General features: G+C 47.1%; 1 protein-coding gene across 2 annotated transcripts in view; it reads right to left on the reverse strand.

Moving 5' to 3' along the window:
* Positions 1-22,833, reverse strand: part of RGS12 (regulator of G protein signaling 12) — a 93,120-nt gene that overhangs the window by 59,406 nt on the left and 10,881 nt on the right. For both annotated transcript variants that reach the window (XM_080927391.1, XM_080927392.1), the window contains exons 2-3: positions 16,419-18,401; positions 2,968-3,084 (exon numbers count right to left, since the gene is read on the reverse strand). In XM_080927391.1, coding sequence (XP_080783517.1) covers positions 2,968-3,084; positions 16,419-18,299 — 1,998 coding nt within the window. In that variant the 5' untranslated portion in view covers positions 18,300-18,401. The remainder of the gene's footprint in view (positions 1-2,967; positions 3,085-16,418; positions 18,402-22,833) is intronic.

Consider the following 22,833-nt stretch of genomic DNA (forward strand, 5'->3'; position numbering starts at 1 on the left):
ATCACAGGAATGGAGGAAGAGACTAATGTGTCTAGAGGGGCTGAGCTCAATGAAAGCAAACAGTGTAAGAGACAGAATTAAGTTTAGCACCATTCCATCCCTGCAGCCAGAGGGCAGGCAGGCAGAGGCCCTCCAGAGACAGAATGTTTGGCCCCAATACACTTTCCTCACAGGGCAGAGCAAGGTGTTCCTAGGTGCCAGCTGGCTGGAAGCTACCAAGGGTATTGCTTAATCGTTATTAAAGAAATCAAGGTAGATGACCAGGAGGTCAAACAAAGACATGATTCTGTTCAACTTGCAAACTTAAGCCACTTCTCAAACTGGGAATCACTAATTAAGGGAAAGATCAGGAGACAATCAAGACAAGGCAAGTGTCATCAATAGCAATGCCTCACTTAACTTGGCAGTTTTCCCTACTGTTCAACTAGGCAGAGTCTAGAATCACCTGGGAGATGGGCCTTTGGGGTGTCTGTGGAAAATTATCTTAATTGTGCTATTTAAAATTGATGTGGACAACCTTATCTTTTTGTTTGTTTAGTTGGTTTTGATTTTTGGAGACAGGGTTTCTTTGTGTAGCTTTGGCATCCTAGAACCCACTCTGTAGACCAAAGTGATCTCAAACTCAGGTATCTGCCTACCTCTGCCTCCTGAGTGTTGGGATCAAAGGCCTACACCACCACTGCCAAGCTGGGAACCCCATCTTAATCATGGGTGGGGACATTCCTTGCAGAAGATCCAGGTGTATAAAACTGAGAAAGCCGGGTGAGTACTAACATGGCACATTTGTCACTCCCTGCTTTGTGACAGAAGAGTCAATATGAGCAGCTGCTTTGAGCTCCTGCCACTGTGATTCCTCTGCTATGGTGACCCATAACTTTAGCCGTGAGCCAGAATAAATCCTTTCTCCCTTACGTTGCTTTTGCCAGGGTACTGTGCAGCTACTCTGAGCCAACATCAATGTTCCCACCCTGTCACAGGACAGTCAGATTGGGCCTGCACTGGGACCAGGGAGGGCAGGAGACAGACCTGCACTCAGGGCTGCCCATTAGCAGAGTGGTCAGAAGTTGAATGTCCCTTCTCAGGTGACAGTCACTAGCACAAACCTCTCACCAATCACAAAGATGTGAAGGTCTGGAGGTGTGACTGGGCTCTCCTTTGGGAACGTGGCTCACACCCTCCTGCCCATAGTGTTCCCACTGTTGCTTCCTGCTAGTAAAGCAGCTTCCAGTTAGGCTGGGCCAAGTTTCTACATGGGACAATGGTCAGCTTCCAGGTGTCAAACTGTCCATCTCGTGTGATACTGGTCCTTCCTGGGGTAAGCCCAGCATCAATCTAGGAGAGACAGCATGGATACACTTACCCAGGGAGGAGCAGGCTTCAGACCCCAGGTCACTCACAGCCAGGGACCCCACACCTAGGACCACAGTGACTACGGAGGACAGCGGATGAGATGGTGAAACAAACAGGTCAGAATGGAGAGCCAGAGAGATCAGATTGTGACATGGTGGCCAGGGTTATTTGTAGCTTATGCACTTTGAAATCTTCAGGGTAAATTCAGAAAGATTAAACAAGAGGCTGCCCACATGATGAAAAGCCACAGCTCTACTGCCTTGTGGCCCAAGAAATATATCACAGCCGCTCTGCAACTGGGCTTCCTAACTTGACCATATCAGTAAGACATGCTGGCACAGGCCTGGAATCCTCGTCCTTAGGAGGCTGTGGCAGAAGGACTAAGTTCAAGGTCAGTGGGCATGCAGACAACCCTCTTATTGGCTCCACTGAGGACAGGGGTAGAACAAATGGATCAGGACAGAGAGCTGCCCTTACTTACTCCTACCTGCAGACAGCAGCAAGACTCCAGTTGCTGGCCAGCAGGAAAACCCAGTACAGTCATGGAGATGAAGGTAGCAAAACAGTATCCTAAACCTCTACAGCGGCTTCTTGAACCACCACCAGGAAGCTATATGCATGCTCAGGGCTCAGACCCACTGAGGCCTCTTCTCACACACGCACAGACACAAACATCCCTGGCAGAAAACCCCACCTAAAGGCAGGCTAACCATAATCCACCTTCTGGTGAGGCTCAGCAATGCCATAAGGGTCCTAAGGCTGGACCCTGCCTCACAGCCTCTGCCTCACACCCTTTTCTCTTCTGCACCATGGGACAGCTCTGCAGCTGGTCTTCACTGTCTCCTTGCCAAATGTGGACGCAGCCATTAGGGACCTGGATAGACACTTGTCACTCAGCTCTTCCACTTACAGAAACATCCTAGCACCAATACACATGTACATGAGATGTATGTGAGAACATATATTTTACACAGCTTCTTCAGAGTAGACAAGAGCAAACAGGCTGCATTTAAAATGTGTTAGAGTAAGGCATGGAGTACAGCTGTGTCTGTAAGAATTCAGAAACGAAGTCTGCAACATCATCTGTGGGTGCCAAGGGGAGGGGACAGGACCCTGGGGCGGGGGCTGTTGTGTGGGCTAGTGTGCATGGCATGGCCTGTGTGCTCACACATGGAAGACACCCTCCTGTCATTGCTGCCGCACTGTCATTAGCAATGCACTCACAGTGCCCACTGGCTGTGACAGGTACTCCACTCTCACATAGTGACAACTGGTGCACCACCATCAAGACTTTCTGCTCTTCCCCAAAATAAAATCTATTCTTAAAATGGCCTTTGATCTGGGATGACCAGGTCTTTAGGAAGGGCAAGAGTCAGTCCTACCTCAATTGTCCCAAAAGATTAAACATAATCCTTTTTGATCAGGGCCCCGATTGTGGGGGTCCAGGTGACTCAGGTACTTGGAAGGATAGGAAAACTCCAGCTATGTGCCCTGGAAGCTCCTGCTGAGGAGGAGAGTCCAGTGGGCTCCCAGGAGGGTAGGTACAAATCCTTGGAGAAGAACAAAGGGGAAACAGTGGCCCGAGCTCACAGTGGTCAGTGAGGCCAATCCACCTACCTCAAGATCATCAAGGGAGCGCGTGATGCTGAATCTCCTAGATCTTCCAAAGGATCTGCGAGCTGAGGTGCGCTGAGAAGTCTGGGCCAGGCCAACTCCCCGCCCCAATTTCGAACTCTAAATACAAAGGAAAAGATGTGTTAGGTTACCCTCCTGGGAAGAGACTCAGTTCTGCCCTTTGTACTCCACTGAAGGAAGAGCCAAGACCAGTAGGACTGTGGGAGGTTCACTTGAAGTCATTGTTCGATATACTTTAATTAAAATATTTACCGAAAAATATGCAAGAGTCCCCTGAGGATCTTAAGTTATCTGCTGTCAGCTACCAACTGTGTGCCCTAGATGATAAGGCCCACCCAGCTTTCCCAACGCATACAGACAGCCTGGTCCAGGGACCGACTGACAGTGTGTGAGGAGTCAGCCCATGTGAAGGCTGTCTTCACTCGCCTGTGCTCTGGGTCATCTTAGATCACTTTAAAAAGCCAAGGACGCCCTAGCCAGTGTCCGAGGAGCATTCCAGCAAAAGACCTGAGTTTCTTCCTCCAGGAAATGACAAAGTCGTGCTGCTATTTCCTCACAATTCAAACACCCTCTCCTGGGAGGCTCAGAAGATGTAGGCAGCTAACAAAATGAGCATGACTTGGGAAGCTAATAGAACCAGGTCTACAGAGATGGCCCAGCAGTTAGGAGTATTTACTGCTCATTCAGAGGACTTAAGTCTGAATCCTAGCACCCACAAAAGGTGGATCACAACCGTCTATGACTCTGGTTCCAGGGGTTACAATACCCTCTTCTGGCTTCCTGTGGCACCCACACACATGGCATACACATACACATTTTAGAAAAGAAGGGGGAGTGCACCCAAGCAGGCAGGTAGGCTGGCTTAGACAGCTTAGAAAGTTGAAAGGACGCACTCACAAAGCCTCTCCAGTGAAATCAGTGAGCTATTGTTAAGTGAGAAACTCCCAGGATACAGCTTTCATGAGTTTCCACTCATACCGGAAAGAGCTTTTCAGTGGATGCAGGTGCCTAAAGATGCCCATGGTCCTGTAGCAACCCCTCAGCAATACCCTTTAAGTCCTCTTAATACACTCACTAGTTCACAAAGCTGGCCTTATACCACTTAGACTCCTCACAGAGAGAGCACATGGAAGACAGTCCTCGGAAATGATGTTCAGCAACACAAACTTTACCACCATTCCTCAACAATGCTAAGAACACCAGCGTTGGAAGCCATCACCCATATCCAGCACTTTCTCACCATCCCACGTGGAAACTCTCCCCATGTCCGTTTCCCTGTCTGATGATGAGCACTCAGGAAGCCTCATGTAAGCAGAATCACTACATCCTCATCTTTTTGTCACTAGCTTGTTTTGTCTCTGATCATAATACCATCAAGGCTCACTCATGTAGTAGTATGTGTCAGGCTACCTTTCCTTTGTGGGGCCAAAGTCCACAGTATGAAGAAACTACATTTTCTTCTATTCTTCCACCCACAGACACTTAGGCTGCCTCCATGTCTTAGCTGCTGGAATAATAAACTCCAGTGTACAAACATCTGTTCCAGTCTCTGCTCTTTTCTTTTTCTCCCGGCCCCCTGTTTTTTGTTTGGTCTGGTTTCTTTGAAACAGGATTTGTCTGTGTGGCCCTGGCTATACTAAAACTCACTCTGTAGACCAGGCTGACCTTTGACTGAAATCTGCCTGTCTGTGCTTCCCAAGAGCTGGGATTAAAGGTATGCACCACCACCACACGGCTAGTCTTTGCTTTCAATTCTTCTGGATATACCAGAAGTGGAATAGCTCGATCTTATGGTGATTCTACCTAATTTTAAGGACGTGCCACACTGTTCCACTGTGGATTTTCACCAACAGTGCACACGACTCTAATTCATAGTAGCCAGGACCTGGTACTTTGCTATTTTGACAGTGGTCATCACAATGGGCTGAGATGTGCTGAGCTGTGGTTTTGAGAAACACCTGCCTAGTGACCAGCATTAAGGGGTTAAACATTTTCTCTTGTGTTTTTGGCATATGGGTATCTTCTTTGAAAAGGTGTCATCTTGAGTCATTTTGTTTTTAAGTCAGGTTTTTATATCTCTGATACTGTGCTGTAATGTCCACAGGTGCTGGGCTTAAGTTCTCTGTCCAATCTGTTTGGGCATTCTCTTCATCTCAAGGCCATTTTCCCATGTTTCTGATTTTCTTCAATAAACACAAGGTTTGCATTTTGAGATGATATCATTTCAGTACTGTCCCGACCTTTGTTGCCTATATTGTTAGAACTTAAAATTGTTATTCCGAAAGTCTCAACCCCAGACTACAGGCCCCAGTAGAGCAGGAACTTAGTCTATCCTGGTAGCACCTATTTCTGCCCTCCCAGTGCCAGGGACAAATCAAGTGTTCTTTCTGACTAGATGCTGAACAGGAAGTTGGCTGTAAACAGAGACCAGATCATCTGAAGGTTCTTCCAGATGTGACACAGGATTCTGACCATATTTGGAACTGGCAGGTTTGCTTCTCCCGGCATATCATTCAAGGTCCCCATAAGGCATTTCAGTGGAGACAATTCTGTGTGTCAAGCAGTTGACTAGGTAATGAAGGACAGGGCAGGCAGGGGGTCCTAGGATGTCCTTGAGTGGGAGGGAGATGCTTCACACTAGAAACTTCTAGGAAGGACCACAAAGCTAAGACTCAGACTTCAGGGCCACTTAGAATCTCTGAGGAGAAGAAGTGAGGCCCATAGCTGGAAACCCTGGGCTGGACTCAGGAATGGAGGAAAGAAAAGGTCTGGTCAGATAGAGTGTTACTATAGTGACGCCCGTCCTGCAGGTTCACTCTGAGGCCCCTGGAGGCAAAGCCTGACAGCACATGGCTGCAGAGCAAGAGAGCGCAGAACCACTCTTCAGGTCACAGAAGGTGTCAGGGCTGGGGATACAGCTAGAACCGGGGTACTCATTAATGTGTTACAACAAAGCTAAATGCAAAGAATCCCAATCCCAAGATCAAAACCACATCAGAGCCAAGCTCTGTGTCAAACACGAAACAAAACTCGACAAGTATAGCTGTGCTGTGGTCTGTGTCTATGTTCTGTGTTTATGTGTATGTGCACATATGCACGTGTGTGCAAGCATGCAGAGGTTAGAGGACAAATTCAGATGTCACTTCTCAGGCATCCTCTACCTTTCTGCCTGAGACTGTGTGCTGGTTAGTTTTATAGCGACTTAATCCATGTTAGAGTCACTTTGGAAGAGGGAATCTCAACTGAGAAAATGTTCCCCCAGACAAGCCTGAGAGCTGATCTGTAGTACATTTTCCTGATTGATTATTGATTGTGGGTGGACCCAGCTCACTCTAGGCAATACTATCCCTGGCCTGCTGGTCCTAGATGCTGTAAGAAAGAAGGCTGAGCAGGCTGTAAGCCCTTCCATGGACTCACCAGGTTTCTGCCTTGACTGCCTTCAACAACAGAGTGTGAGCTGAGTGTTGTTAGCTAGAATAAACTCTCTCCAAGTTGCTTTTGATCGTGGTGCCTTATCACAGCAATGCAAACCCTAATTGAGACACACTGTCACTGGCCTAGGCTAACAGGCCTTTGGCTTGCTATCTCCATGCCCATCATTGTTAGAACTGAGCTCCAGGGATCTACCGCATTTTATCAAATGAGGCCTCCCTTCAGCCCTACAGTGTGTTTCCTGCAAACATTGCTGGAGAAACTACTCCTGGTCATTGTGACTCACTTTTCTGAGAAGGAGAAAGGTCCAGGTCTACTCAAGAAAGGACAGGACAACTACACAGGACAGCACATTTAAGCATGGGAGCAAATTACATCAGTTAGCAAATATCTAGGGCAAGGCCGAGAGCCTCTTAAGGAGACAACAAGGTCTAAATGACCACACCAAGAAGGGAGAGAAAGAACCAAGGAAACTATCCACTCCGCCTTAAAAACAAAGCAAAAGGCAAAGAGTAAAAGGGAGGCCTGGTGTTTTCAAGAGACCCAGACTCACCTGCCCTCTCCTCCATGGATGGACCAGATCTGTAGATTTCTTCTGATCTCACTCACATGCAAACAGAAGGATCTCAAATAAGACTGAGAAAGAGACCCACCTCCCTGCCTCCATCCTAGAAACGGGAACATCTAAATAAAAGAGTCTGCCGACGTGGACAAGGCTGGCTGGTGTCTCTGGTATAGCTTGACTGCTTTGCTGGTGTTGTTTAATACAAGAACCCAGGGCTGGGGATGGGCCTGAGCTGTGGAGCCCTTGCCCAGCATATGAAGGCCCTGTGCTTAATTCCTAGCTGGAGGTTAACACAGGAAAAGAGGGAGAAAAAGTCTGGTGTAGTGGCACACACCTGATCCCAGAACTCAGGAGGCAGAGGTAGCAGACCTCCAAGTTTGAGGTCAGCCTTATCTACAAAGTGAATTAATTCCAAGACAGTCAGAACTATTATGCAGAGAAATCCTATCTCAAGGAACCAAAGGAGGGAAGAAAGGGAGGAAAAGAAAGAAAGGGGAGAGAAAAGAGAGAAGAAAGAAGAAAACTCTATTAATTTGATACAATATAATTAATTTTATAAGACAAAAAAATCGTTACTAAAACAAAAGACAATGAGAAAAGAAAAAAGTTACAGTAGAGTCTCATAAACACAGATTTTAAAATCTTACAAAAATATTAGCAAACCAAATCCACTAGCATATGAAAAGCTCATTGTGCTGAGCTAGGTTATCTTGGGAATGCAGATGTGGTCTAACATTTGAAAATCTAATGAAGAGGAGGAAGCCCACACAATTCGATGTGTGCAGAACACTCAGAAAGAAAAGCTAAGCTAGAACACCCATTGGAGGAATTGTATTAACAAAGGAAGAGAAGGAACTTTCCAAACTCAGACATCTGTATATATTAAAAAAAAAAAAAAAAAAACTATATAAGAAAAACAAAAAACCCTCAACTTTCATGCATCATCAGAGGTGGCATTTGTAATTATGATGGTATCATTAACAATAGCAACAAAATTACATAAACATCTAGGGATGACTCTAATGGAGCAATAAAGCATATTAAAGACACTTAAGAAGGTAACTGCAAAAGTTTGTTGAGAGAGAGGAAAAAAACATGAACAGGCAGATGGATGGATGGATGATGGATGATGCATGGATGGGTGGATGGATGGATGGGTGGGTGGGTGAATGGGTGGGTGAGTGGATGGATGGGTGGATGGATGAATGGGTGGGTGGGTGGATGGATGGGTGGATGATGCATGGATGGGTGGATGGATGGGTGGGTGGGTGAGTGGATGGATGAGTGGGTGGATGGATGAATGGGTGGGTGAGTGGATGGATGGGTGGGTGAGTGTATGGATGGGTGGGTGGATGGGTGAGTGGATGGGTGGGTGGGTGGGTGGATGGGTGGGTGGGTGGGTGGGTGGGTGGGTGGGTGGATGGATGAATGGGTGGGTGGGTGGATGGGTAGGTGGGTGGGTGGGTGGATGGATGGGTGGATGGGTGGGTGGGTGGGTGGCTCAGTTAGTACAGATACTTGCTGGAACCAAGCCTGACAACTTTAGTTTGATCTCTGGAACCCACATGGAGAGTGAAGAGAACAAATATCCTGGCAAACTGTCTTCTGATCTCCACATATATGCTATGGTATACAAGTACACCTCGCACACACACACACACACACACAGACAGAGAGAGAGAGTCTTAAATTCTCACTTCTTACCAACTTGACATAAACACATTTCTTTAAACCAAAACCTATTCACAAGTTATCTCTGTGGCTGAGGAGATGGCTTAGCAGATACAGTGCTTGCTGAGCAAGCATGAGGACCTGAGTTTGGGTCCCTGACACTCACAACCATTTATAATTCCAGATCCAGGGCATACAAAGCCTCTGACCTCTGCAAGTACCTGCATTCCTATGCACATACCCACACACAATAACACAAATACATATACATAGTTTAACATAGTAAAAGAAATCTTTAAAAAATAAGCTGGCCAGGCAGTGGTGGCACACACCTTTAATCCCAGCACTCAGGAGGCAGAGGCAGACAGCTCTCTGAATTTTGAAGCCAGTCTGGTCTGCAAGCATTGGATTCAGTGAGAAACCCTGGCTTCAAAAACAATGGTAGATAAGCTATTAAAGACAGCCCAGTATCAACTTCTGACCTCTACATACACTTAGACAATACTACCACACACACGAACATATACATTCATATACTACCCCACTTCCCCACACACACACTTGCATGCACACATTAAAAGTTAACTCTGAAAAGATTGTGAAAGGGAAGAAAATGATCTTACAGTAGTAGAATTTTACTACTTAAGACAAAGATTATACATAAGGTTAAATGAAGGCTAGGAACTTCCAGGTATTCCAAAGCACATGAAGAAAGTAAAAGGCTTGTGGGTGGGGTGAATACATGTGTGGTCCTAGTACCATTGCAGGGTAATAGCCAGCATCTATAGTCCTGCCAACCCAGAATAGACAACCTAGCAAAAGAAACACAGGCTGATGTACCTACCAGTAAGAAAACAACTTTTTTTAAAAATCATATTTGATAGCAGCTTTATTAATTGGTTACAAAGCCTAAGTCCACATACAAAATTAGGAACATGTTTAGATGCCTCTTTTGAAAGAACATTTTAGTCTTTTTTTTTTTAAAACTGAGTTAAAAAAAATAAAAACAATGCAATTTTAAAACACTGTTCTGAAAACTTAAAAGTGCAGCAATCCACTCAGTGCAGCAATCCACTTTATCTATGAAATGGTGTGATTCTAATTCAAAACTGGTAAAGTCACAGCAAACCTAATCAAGCAGAGGCACAGAGTCAGCATGACTCGATGCTAATGTTACGTAAAGGTTAGTGTGCACTGAAGACGGGAGGAAATAGGAATCGTCACAGTAGAGGCCCAATTTTAATCTCAATGAGTACGAATTTTAAAAGGTAACTGTCAGTTAAGTGGGGAGTTTTATCTTGTATCTAAAATAGATACAAGCATATGTTTAAACTGCAAGATTTTTACTTGCTAGAGAATCTGTTTTAATATAGTGGTTTGGCCTCTGATTATTTATAGCTTTTATAAATGTTAGAATCAATTTCTCTTTAAGGTGGCTCAGATTTCTTAACTCTTGTGCACATAAAATTGAGTTGAAGTCAACTGTGCCTTTTTTCTTTACCCAAATTTTGAGTTAAAGCTTCATATGATAACTGCATCCCGTTCACACATTTGTCTAAATTTTGAAACTATGTAGTGTTCACTAAAAGTAGGAGTAACACAGCCAGAATGAATTAAGGTCACACACTTTGGTGAAACCTTTAAAGTCAAAATCTTCTTGATATTGTAAATTGTCCGGTTTACTTTCTTCTGAACTCTCCCTACTTAACTGAAAGTTACCTTTAAGAATTTGCACACATTAAGGAAACAACTTTTATAATCAAGGGAACACAAACACAAGTCACAGTGAGCCACTGCTACAAGCGCTAGAGAGCCATGGTCAAGAAGCACAAGCACACCTAAACATGGGAAAGAATTCCTGTGTGGCAACAGAGGGCTGAGGGGTGCTTCAGTTAGAGTGTGCACTGCTCCTCCAGATAACTCAAGTTCACTTCCCAGCACCCATGTCAGGACGCTCGAAACTGCCTGTAACCCCAGTTCTTGGGAATCCAATGCTCTCTGTGGGCACCAGTCACATGTGGTACAGACTCGTACACAGGCAAAACACTCATGCACAAAAGATAATAAACCTAAGAAAAATAGGAATGTAACAGCTGTGACACATTTGCACAATGGAATAGCACACAATGAAAAGGTGATCGAACTGCAGCTACACATAACTTTACAGGGAAAGCTCTGAAGCTCTCTTGACTATTATAAAGCAGTAGGCTCTTGTATGGCTCCTACACACAGTGAAAGGGCAAAAATGCCCATGTTTGGAAAGCCAATTGCTCAGCTGGGACTGTTCCAGCAGGACTCTAAATAGTCTTCCTTCCTGGAAAGCAGACAAAGGACAGGGCAGCAGCCACACCCGTCTGCAACCCTCCACCTCTGGGCCCACTGCAACCCCACTTCCACCAACCCTCCCAGCAGCACCATGCAAAGGTCAGACATCTGGAGGCTGGCACTCTAAGGACCTCTGATGCATTATCGGTGGTGGGGGCTACACAGGGCACACATCTCCAGGGAGCCAGTGCTTCTTTACATGGGAACCTGCCAGCCTACTCCATCCAAGACTTGGGGTGGGTACTGGGGCGATTGTCACAGATACCATGCTCAAAAGCCTTCTAAAGGTGTGGTCATTGTTGAAAGAACCAGAAGAAAATATTTACATCTATTTTGAAACTTCCTCCCACACAGGGAAAAACTACACAAATCTGCTGAATGCAGAGCTCTCTAGACTTGGATCTCTGGTGAGCTTCTCATTGCTGGGCCAAATGAAGAAGGAATTAGTTTTCAACTCCATGCCTCATTACTTCATGATTTCTGCTCTTCTGGAATCATCAATTCATGTAGTCCAGAGTAGCCTCAGACTCACTTTATGGCCCTGAACTCCTGATCCTTCTGTCGTCATATCCTGAGTGCTGTTACAAAGCCAGTTACAAGTGGCTTTGTTCTTTTTAAAAGAATCTTTAGGGGCCAGCAAGATGGCTTCCCATGCGTACCTCAATGCTCAATCTTCAATCTTTGTTAGGAGATAATCAACTCCCAAAGTTGTCTTGTGACCTTCAAGTACATGCCGTAGCATATATACATGTGCACGTGCACACACATACAGACACATACACACACGCACACAACATGATCATGATGATGATAGTAATCAATAAAATTTAAAATAATCTAAAATAATATGCTTTTTCTCTAAGGGAACATTTTTGTCACTAAGTTCACATTTCCATCATAAGAAATTGACACAAAATGAAAGTGTCATATGCACTTCCTGGCTCTTGCTGGCCCCTAAGGTAACATTATCACCAGTCTGCTTGGTGTGTGTGGAGGATGGGGTAGAATAAGATGCAGGGACTTACAAATCCTTTTCCTTACTGATGGAAGCTCACTACACTGCCTAGACTGGCCTTGAACTCTAGCCTAAGCAGCACCTGAATCTGATATCTTCCTGTCTCAGCTCAAGCGTAGCTGGAATAAAGGCCTGTACTATCAAAACGGGCTCCCTCTACAGTTTCCCATTTTGCATTAAGTACTGCACACTTGGACTAGCCAGCTGGTTCAGGGGTAGAAGAACACAAGCTTAATAATCAGAGTTTAAGCCTGGAACCCTGGAAGAAGAGAAACAGCTCTCAAAAGTTGCTTTCTGACCACTACACGTGTGCTATAGCATGTGCATGCCCACTTGTGCACACATACACGATTAGTTTAAAAGTTTTAAAAAATGTGGATGGAGGGCATCTAAACCTTTAAAACAAGAAACACGTTTTAATGTGCGTTTGTGTGACCTGCTGCTTCCACTTGGCATGAGGAGTCCCTCATTAGTCCTGTACTGTCCCTCCTTGTGGCTCACTGCACTCTCCTGAAACTCCACCCCAAGCCCCAGGGGCTCAAGTTCTACCTCCATCCCCAACTAACACATCTATGGACTCAGGCAAGCGAGAAGGTCAACTTGAAAACGAACACACACCGCATATTACTCAGGTGATTCCAGGCCCAAATGATGCCTGATGCAAATAAAATCTGAACACAAACAGTCAAGGCAGCTGACTTTCTGTCTGACCTGTGACTGCCTACCACATTAGGACTGAGTCCTTCTCTGCTGTGTTTCACTGCCTGTCCCTTACAGCTTGGAGGATGGGCAGGGACATTCATGTAAGTGCTGCTTTAAGTCTTCAGAGTGAGAGACACTGCCATCTTGTTCCTGTGCTCATCCCACTCCCAACATCATCCTCATGGTGGTCACTAGGTCTATCTGGTGCTGTTGGTCACAGTTGTGGCACTAGTTATTCCCTGGTGTTTCAGGAGGTGGAGGTGGGATCTTTTCAGGGTGCATCTCTATGCTCACAAGCCCCACCCCCAGCTGCTCAATGGGAGTCCAGCAGTTGAGTAAGGATGGTGAAGGCAAGAACACCTTGGCAGGAGAACTTGAGCCACCACAGTCTGTTGTTAGGGGTATTCGAACCCTGCATTTTCTGATGACCCCTCTCAGCTGCCAGGCTCAAGCCCACAATTTAATGTTATACTAATGGCAAATTAAAAAGCCCTTCTAAAGGAGACAAGTGGCAGGCAGCCACATGAACATTTTAACAAGTATCCTCATAGGCAGATGGACCGCACACCTAACTTGAACTTCAAGCAACTTTGGGTGGAGTCAAACTTTGGGTGGGTCTACCCCTCCCCCCACCAGGCTGGCCCTCTTTTTCTTGATTAATCCTACTTTCACCCTTCCCACATTCAGCCAATCAGGGCCCAGTAGGTGTCTTATAAACCTTGGCTTTAGCAAGAGGGAGCATTAGAACTCAATGGAGGAAGGGAAGTGAAGGCTCTGCAGAGAACTTGGTGGGGAGCTGCAGATGAAGGGGACATGCTCTGCCTAGGTCTACATTTCATGGGGTGGATGCAGGCAGGAATTTGTTCTGGCTTCCAGACAGTGAGATGAGACCACCCAGCACTTCAGAGTCCTGCAGGCAGAGTCTGGAAGGGACAGCTCCTCACTAGCATCCCAAGGCCCTCGGGAGCTTTACGCTGCACCCCTTCTCAGCTCTTGGCTAACATCCTGCTGCTCTCCAGAGTTCAAACTTGTTTCATCTAAATCCTGTGTGGCAGTCTATTGTACATCATTTAAAGGCACTCCCAAACTGACAACAGGTACCTGGGATTTGTTATCCCTGTGTACTCTCCTGTCTATTCAATTCACTTCATCCTTACCAGGATGGGGACAGGAGACTGTCTCCAACAACTGCCTAACTGGCTACAATGCACTTGCAGCTACTGCCACATCTGCTCCTGGTCATAGGAATCTCCTCAAAGGAGCATTTGACCAAGGCTTGCTTAAAAAAAAAAAAAAAAAAAAAAAAAAAAAAAAAAAAACAGCTAGGGAAGCAACCCCCAGCAGTGTAGGGGAAGAGAAGGATAAGGAAGGCTACACCATTTTCCTGGGAATCTAGAAGGAAGAGAAGGCTAAAGCTGGAGAACTGACAGCCTCAGGCATCTAACATGTGACATTGCTGTCCCATCATGAGCCAGTCACAAAGCTAACCAGGAAGACATTTCATGGACACATAACAAAGAATACACCCCATAGACTCTGGTTCAAGAGGCCAATTAAAAAAGAAAGCATTTAAATAAGAACTACTCTGATTGCTCTGGGAGAGTGTACTCCCACCATGAAGCCTGCCTTCCAGGCACACTGAGCTGCTGTCTGGCATGCTTCAGGAGGCGGGACAAGGACAGAATGCACAGGGACACTGGGTCATGCCAGCATTAGGCACCAAGCTACCCTTCATGCCAGCTCCTGCTCTTGCACCCTGGGCCTTGCAGATCACCCCACCACTACCCACAGGTTTGACATTCAGCACTGGAGGGGACATTCAGGTTAAAATATTCATCCCTTCCACGTGGTGGGAGTAGATGAGCATTCAGTGACCTTGACAGCATTTCTCTTACATTTCTGTTATGAGCCTAGCCTTTAAATGGCTGAGCCATCCCTCTAGCCAGACGTTTCTCATGGATAGAGTCACTACAGACTGCTCCTGCTCCCGGTCTCTTCATCCCAGGCCTCCTGTCATTCCTGCTCTCCTCACAACTCTCCCACTCTGCAGTGCCACCTCACACTGTCCAGCCTCTGCCCTGTCACTCTGCTAAGCCACATCTCCTTTCTGCACTCACCACCTTGTCTTCTAACTCAGTAGCTAGGGTCTTTCTTGAGTTTCCTCCACCAGTGCCCTGATCACATCTCTGCAGGATGTTCTGTGTCCCCAACAGACCCTGGCTGGTCTAGCTGCCTTCAGGCAATTGATGATCTAAAGCCACAGCTGACAGGACAAAAATGAGGAGTGCTGTGAAACCCGACCACTGACTGACTATCCACCACTGACTCACTATCCATAGCCTCCGACATGGCTCCCTCCCTTTCCTACCTCTTCTGTCCCTCTCACTTCCAGGCAGTTCAGTCCCATAGCCTCCCCTCTGTTTCTGACAAACCCGAAGCCCAGCACAGTCCTGTCCTTTATTTTGATCTAAAACGCTAGGGCATGAACTGAGCACGTGCAGAGGCATAAATCTTCTGTGTGCTTCATAACATTATGCTGAGCCTGTTCAGGAATGTATCCTTATCTGAGCATGCTTAGGAATGGGACATCCCCATATGATTATCTCTACACCCCGAGCTTCCTCTGCTCAAGAGGGCACCTTTTTGGGAATGCCTGTGTGTTCTCCTTCCCTCCTGAAGATGACATACTTCCTACTCTGTGCTGCCCTGGCTCTGCTTATTTTGGCTTTTCAGTTGCTAAGATGGGATCCACTGTATTCAGTTACAACCCCCACCCCCCCCACCCCCACCCCCGCTGCCAGAACAACCTAAGATTTTATTTTATAAAGTGAAAAAGAACTAGGTTGAAAATCTGTAGAAGCACACTTTGTTTGTGCACTGCTAAATTGCATGGAGAAAGCACAGGGGCCACCCTTCCTTCTCTGATACAAATCACTAAAGTTTACCAGAGTTCCAAGACCCCTACCAATGTGACAGCCACGGCCTTTCTTTGTTCCTGCCCTGACTAGCTTTTGGAGGGTTTAGGAGAAACTTTTCCACTACAAAAACCAAAATTTGCACAGACAGAGAAAAGGTGCTGTAAGTAAAAGTGTCTCTGAGAACAGCTTCCCAGAAACAAGGAAGTAAATGCTGAGCCTTACTGTGGCCAGGCATCTCTGTCTCAAACAGCACCATCCTTACTGAATGGAGTCCTGGAAGAAGGGGTTGCCTTTTTCCTCTCATGCTCTAAACTTAGATCTCTTAAGGCATAGTGACCATTGACAGTCGGTTTGAGACAGTGATGCTCAGCCGGCTCCATCAGTTGCAGGTAAGGAACCTAAGCCAGCCCAGGGATTTGCCAGGGAGTGAGCCAGCCCACTTGACTTCTTCAAGCCTCACTTCAGACACTGTGATGGCAACTAAGGATCAGAAATAAAATGGGCTCCAAACAAGCCGCAGGAAGGACACCCTCCAACTACCATCAGGGCCAGGAGCCGAGAAGGAGGCCAGCCCTACCAAAGCTGAAAGAAATCGCTTTTTTGCTGGACCAGCTGGAGAACAGCTTAAGGCCAGGGCTCAGACCAAGGCAGAGAATGAAGAGCAAGTCAAAGGCCTCAGCACAGCTCAGAACAGATTGACCATGACAGCTTACAGAGGCCACAAGGCCACTGTGAGTAAGCCAAGACTGTGAGTGGCAACTGGCCATGTTACAGTGAAGCCATTCCTGAACTCCCTCCAGCTTACCTTTTTGTCCTCTTTGGCCTTTCTAACATTTCGATGGGGTCCAAATAGGTTTTGCATTCCAAAAGCCTTCCTAGACCAGTCCCTCTTCTGGGTACTCAGTGCGGGCTGAGCAAAGCTGCCCTCCACCCGGTATCGGTCTGCAGGAATCTTGCTCATGGGAGGGGGCAGTGTGCCACAGTTGACACTGGACCACCCGTCAGTAGAGTCTGTGTAAGACTCCTGGTCACTGGCATGTCCACACTGCCACTCTTGTAGCACATGGACTGGGAGCCACCTCTGGTTGAAACCACAGCTGGAACCTGTAGCACCCCTCTTGGAAGGGGGTATAGAACTCCTCAATGTGGCTGGAGGTACCTCCACGTGAGAGACAGGCGCTGAGTGTTTTGTTAAGTCCCAGAACCTGTCAGTGTTGGGGCTGGTTTCCAGTGGGGAGCCCACCTCTGAGTCGTGGCAGAAAGCTCCATTCCAGGGTGCACTCCAAGGCTGTGAGCCCCTTCCACTTCCACTTTCCCACCCTGGACTACTGCCCTGGCCATGCCTGCTCGAGCCCCCACCCAGGTCAACCACAAGCACCCTGTTGCTCTTCTCTTCCTGGTTGAAATTGCCAATGCCGCTGTCACTGTTGCTGCTGGTGCTATTATTCTGGTGGGCATCCGCATCCCCATCTAGAAAGGCACGGGCCCGCACACCCTCAATCAGTTCACCCATGTCTCGGTACAAAACGGAGATGAACTGAAGCACAGGGAGGGAAGATGCTGGGAATTCCAAACAGCCACTCGTGTCTGGGTCCGCCGTGCATGCAAACCCGAATCTCCGCGCGATGCCTTGGTGGATCTTGTGATGAAATAAGTCTGGGTCCACCATGAACACATGACAGGATGTCCTCAGGGCACCTTCATCTTCCTGTGCCAGACCCCCATCATCATTGGTCTGCATGGTCACCAGCCCGAAGAACCGCCTGTCGTCTGGGCACACTGCACTGAATGCCAGCTTCTCGGCAGGGTATTCTGCCACCACGCCAGCCCTGTCAGTGACCAGCTGCACGCAGTCGTGCATGACCTTCATGGTCACTAGTGAATGGATCTTCTGTTCAGCCCGTAGGCGGCGCATGCAGCCACGAATAGCCTGTAAACTGTCATGTTCCAGGTTGGAACTTGTGGAAGGGAGCTCAATGGAGCCCAAATAGCCCACAACCATGGCAACATTTAAAATACTTGCATCTAGTCCAAAGTCATCGTGATTGTCCAGCCCTACAGTGAATACAGAGTCATCATTGATGACTTTGGATATCTCTTCCTTGGAAAGCATGCTGGGATGTGGTGCACAAAGACCGTCCTGGCCGACATCAAGCCGCAAAGCAGCTGACTCTGACAAGGACCTCTGCTTCAGCTTCAGGGGCTCAGGGCCACTGGCACAAAGATTTGGACTTTCAAAAATCATGTTGAAAATGCCACCAGACTGTACCTCTTCCACAACCCTCTCTGCCCTGTTTATACCCAAAGCCTTAGAATCAAGTTTAGGCCTCAGCCAGCCTTTCCCCTCGTACAAACCACCCTCTTCATCACTGGAACAGGACTCCACATGACTGGTGCCCTCAGCGATCACCATGTGCAGGACTCCAGAGCATTTCCCGATTAGTTTCACCACATCTTCATGTGAGGCTTTCTTCACATTGATTTCATTGATGGCAAGTATCTGGTCCCCAGCCCGGAGGCCCACGAAATCTGCAGGGCTGCCCCTCATGACGCAGCTGAGCACACAGGGTGCTTGTCCTGAGAGGGTAAAGCCATAGCCAGCTCTGCCCCGGGCCACTTCCACGCTCCGAACTCGAGGGGGCGCAGGGCCGGGCTGCCGCTTCCCTGGCTCCCCAGCCCTGTACATCCTGGTGGAGTGTCAAAGCTGATTGCATGTCCCACTATTCCACGGATTCCATGTTTCGAGGAATGCACGATGCTACTGAGGTTTCTGTCTTGAAATGTCACCCTAAGGAGGAAATGCAAATACCTGGTTATTAAAGATCCAGTATCTCTAACCCTAACAGGCATTACCTGACTCTACAAGGTAACTGATAATAAAAAACCACAAGAGACTCTACAAGTCACCACATAAATGTCAAGGTGAAAGGAATCTAAACTTGGTGGCTCTCACATTGGACTAAGAACCCCGCTATTAAAGCAGAAAGCTGCAGTCTCCTCCAGGGTTTCTGAAGAGGATGTACATAGAACAACCTGGTGTCCTCTGCATTCACCCTGAACAGAAAGAGGCTAAGGTGCAGGCCCAGGCTCCCCTGAAGGCTCCAAAGAGTCCCTTGTAGATCCAGTGTGAAGACCAGGGCCTGCTGCTGTCCTGCAGTCAAAGGCCTCGAAGATCGCTACCCAACCCTTGTATCTGATCCCAAATCCCCTCTACAAAATGTCCTCCCATATCCCATGACTCTCCCACAATTAATTTATTTTGAACAACGTGCTATGCTAGGAAAACACGCAAGTATGAAACAACCTCAATCAATAAAACCATGGAGGTCATCCAAGAGAAGAGATTAAAAACAGCAATCGAACAAAGCAAAGCAATGCTGTATTGACTTATTCCAGAGGGCATGACTTCATAAAGTACTGGTTGTCATTAAAATCCAGGCCTAAGATTCTAGGGTATTTTTGTCTTGTTGGCTGTGAGCCTTAGCCTTTAATGGCTGGCTGAGCCATCTCTCCAGGCCCTTTAGGGTATTTTTTAATCAGCCTTAAGAAAGTATAAGTGTAGTTACTTTTATCTAAAGAATATGATAAAGTCACTAGAGGAAAATTCTATGATTACCTGCTGCCACTAAATGAATTATAAACCTAAAAAACTATAAAAACAAACAAACAAAAAGACCTGTGTCAGGATCCCCAATGCCACCCAAGGCAGTGATCCATGGGACTCTCGGGCACAGCACAGAGACATACCCAGATTAAGATTCTTTACACTGAAGGGACTCAAGATAAAATCACCAGAGGAACAGATACACAGGGATGCAAAACAAAACAAAACAAAGAAGAAAAAAACAGAGAGTCACATAGGACACACTTAAGTCCCTCCAGCAAGGAGTTGTGACATCGTGTACTTCTGAAATTTCTAAGCAGAGGCCCAGCAGAGACTCAGAGTCCAGGGTTGTCACTGGGATTCATCACACTGCTGTCCTCTGTATAGTACTGTATAAAAACTCCATACTTCCAAAGGAAAAGCAAGTATGGACATAAGCCACATTGTCTACACAGCCAGCAGAAGCACAAAGAACCTTTCCCACCAGTGGAGGCAGGCGCCATCCCAGCATGCAGGCATCTGTTGGACATGTGTCTAATGTTGTGAGAATGCTACTGCTTGAGACTCTTTCAAGATTATCTTTAAAAAAATACAAGAGTTGGGGAGGCTCCGTTGGTAAAGTGCTTGCTGTATAAGCAAAGGGCCTGTGTTTGATCCTTAGGACTTACATAAATACACGAGTGAGCCAAGCAATGCATGCCTGTAATTCCTATACTATGGGAAGAGACAGGATACTGGGGGGCTTGCTGGTGAGGTAATACAACCTAACTGACAAGCTATAGATTCAGTGAAAAACCCTGTCTTCATATATTCCACATGCACATACATACATGCATATGTACATGAGCACACACAAACATGTGCACACATATACCACACATACAAAATAAATATCAACACACACACACACACACACACACACACACACACACACACACACACACACATGACTGCCACACTCAGAAGGTTAAGACAAGAGATATCTGCAAGGCCGAGGTCAGCCTGGGCTGCAATGTGAGACCTATGTCATGAAAAGGCAATACAGTCACAATTGGAATGTGACAATCCAAACTATACTGAGCTTGACGTTTGCAGAACACACTGCTGAATTAATTACTCTCTTAAGACATTCTTGTGTCATGAGATAGTTTCCAATAACTGTGAACAGATTCTAAGTGATTTACAGACACACCCAGAATAAACGGCTAGAGCCAGTGAGAAGAACATCAGCAGACTACAGAAACGGTCCCAGGACAATGAGAACAAAGATGCACAGGATGCATGTTTGAGCAGAATTACTCTGGATACACAGGAATGAAGAAAGAACAGTTCATCTATAAAGTATGGCATTATTTACTAAGTAATGCTAAATTCATAATTTGCTATTCATTAATAAGATGTACATATTGAAGCCGGGAGTATTATCCCATGATAGGAATATAATCTTGCATGATTAGCATATGAGAGGACCTGGGTTCCACCCTACACTGAAGATGACCAAGAAGCTGTTTTAAGATCTCACTGGATCTTCTTTGGAGTGATGGGCAGATCTGTGCCTCTAAACATTGGCACTCTAGTGCCCACAGTTCATGCATGTCCCTCTCCAGCCTCAAGGCTTGGCAAATGAGCTCAAGCTAAGGATGTAGAGATGGGAAGACAGACAGACAGTCCTGACCATTTAGAGATCCTCCATGGAATCCTGGAGCCCAGTGAAAGGAGTAGGAAAAGGTGCCAGTCGACAGAGACAGCATGTGTGTTTAGGAAACCCAAGGGCAGGGCCCAGGACATAAAATGGAGGCAGCAAAGCCTCCAGGAAGAACCAGCCCTGTGACACTTTGACTTTAGCCAGGTCACTCCGGACCCACAGGTCACCATATAACAAGCTGTAGAGCCACAGACTTAGTTTCTTGTTCTAACAGCTCCAGAAAGCAAACACAGGGACTGCAGGGGCCACAGCCCAGGATGGTCTCCTGAAACAATGCTGACCATGGTGTGACTGCAGGGTCAGTCACTGCAAACTGCTCCGGGACCAGAGATCAGCAGTGTCAGGCTGTCTTCTTCCAGGGACAAGAAACCCCTTAATCCACTGAGCACAGGAGGCGCTGTGCCTGAGACAGGCCCTCTTCAGAGCCCAGTCTCATCAGCACAGGTGCCTCCAAGCCACATTCTCTGACAAGGACATACCCTTAGTAGAACCCTGTCCACCTCTTTCCCTCCCCCATAGCAATCACACCCCAACTAACAACTCCTGTGGCTGTCAAACACCCACACAGTACCACCCACACCAACATCTACATCAGGCACACACCAAAGACCAACAGTTGTCCCACTTACAACACCCAACAGGCTCACACTGATGATTCCTGGCCTCCCAACTACTGTAGCAGCCTGACACCAACCCCAGCTTCTAGGTCCTTCCTTAAGAACCCTGTGGAGGCCCAAGCCTGTCCCCTAACTATCCACCCTCCTGACGCTGACAGACATGGAGCTGGGCCCATCAGGACATAGTGCAAGGAAGGATCTAGCAGGTTCTTAAGCCACATGGTCACTTCTAAACCATCTAACTCCCAATCAAAGCATCTGCGTAGGGAGCAAGTGTGTGCAGTGAACATCCCTTGTCTGAAGCCTCCTGACTCCCAGCTCCCGGACCTCAAAGTATACATTGGCATGTTCTGTCTGCCATTCCATGGCTGACACCAGGCAAAGCACAAAGCAACAAGGTGAGAGAAAGCATCTTTCTATAAAGGCCTCTCAGTCCACAGACCAGGGAGCCACAAGGCCTCTGCACCAGAATACACCACTGGCTTCTGACCCCAGCTGCTTCATAAATTAACTCCCAAAGGCAGTGACAATCAGGCTCTCAGCACAGACATCTCCAAGTGCCCTTCACCTGCTGAGGAATCTTCTATCTGCTTCTTCTCCATAAGGACCCAACTCCTGGCTAACTGAACTCCAAGCCCCAACTCTGAGCTCTCCCTTAAAAACTTGCTATAGTTTGGGGGTGGGGGTGGTATACACCTCTAATCCCAACACTAAAGAGGCAGAGCAGGCAGATCTCCTCTGAGGCCAGCCCTGTTTACAGAGTGAGTTCCAGGACAGCCAGGGCTTTACAGGGAAACCCTGTCTGGAAAGACAAAAACAACAAAAGTTTGCTATCAATTCACAAGCCACACACCCTATACACAGACCTGCTGTGGGAGTTTCCCTCCCCTTTCATTCCTCCCTCCCCCTTCCTTACCTCTTTCCCTATACATGCAGTGGCCACCTTAGGAAATTCAGATCCAAGGCCTCAAGCTGTCCCCACCACCCTTTCCCAGTTACAGGCTTTCTGATACCACTTCTGATGCCACTCCTGCTACCAGGCATCCCACCCACCCTGGGTCCCCTCTCAAGTCAGTGTTCCCAGCCCTTCAGTATTCCTTTGGTCCCCTCACTGTGCTCCTAGACCTCTGAAACCCTCCCTTCCCTTCTGGCTCCAGCTCATGGCTGACTACTCTGGTGACAGCCTCTCTTCTCATGCCCTTGCTCCTTCTCTACTCTGCCTCTAGGTATAGGGACCATCTATCTCCTCATCCCCAAGGATCTCCACTCCATGCTTTCCTATATACTTATCTCC

Source organism: Micromys minutus (assembly GCF_963924665.1).
Source record: "Micromys minutus genome assembly, chromosome: 1".
Lineage (NCBI taxonomy): Eukaryota > Metazoa > Chordata > Mammalia > Rodentia > Muridae > Micromys > Micromys minutus.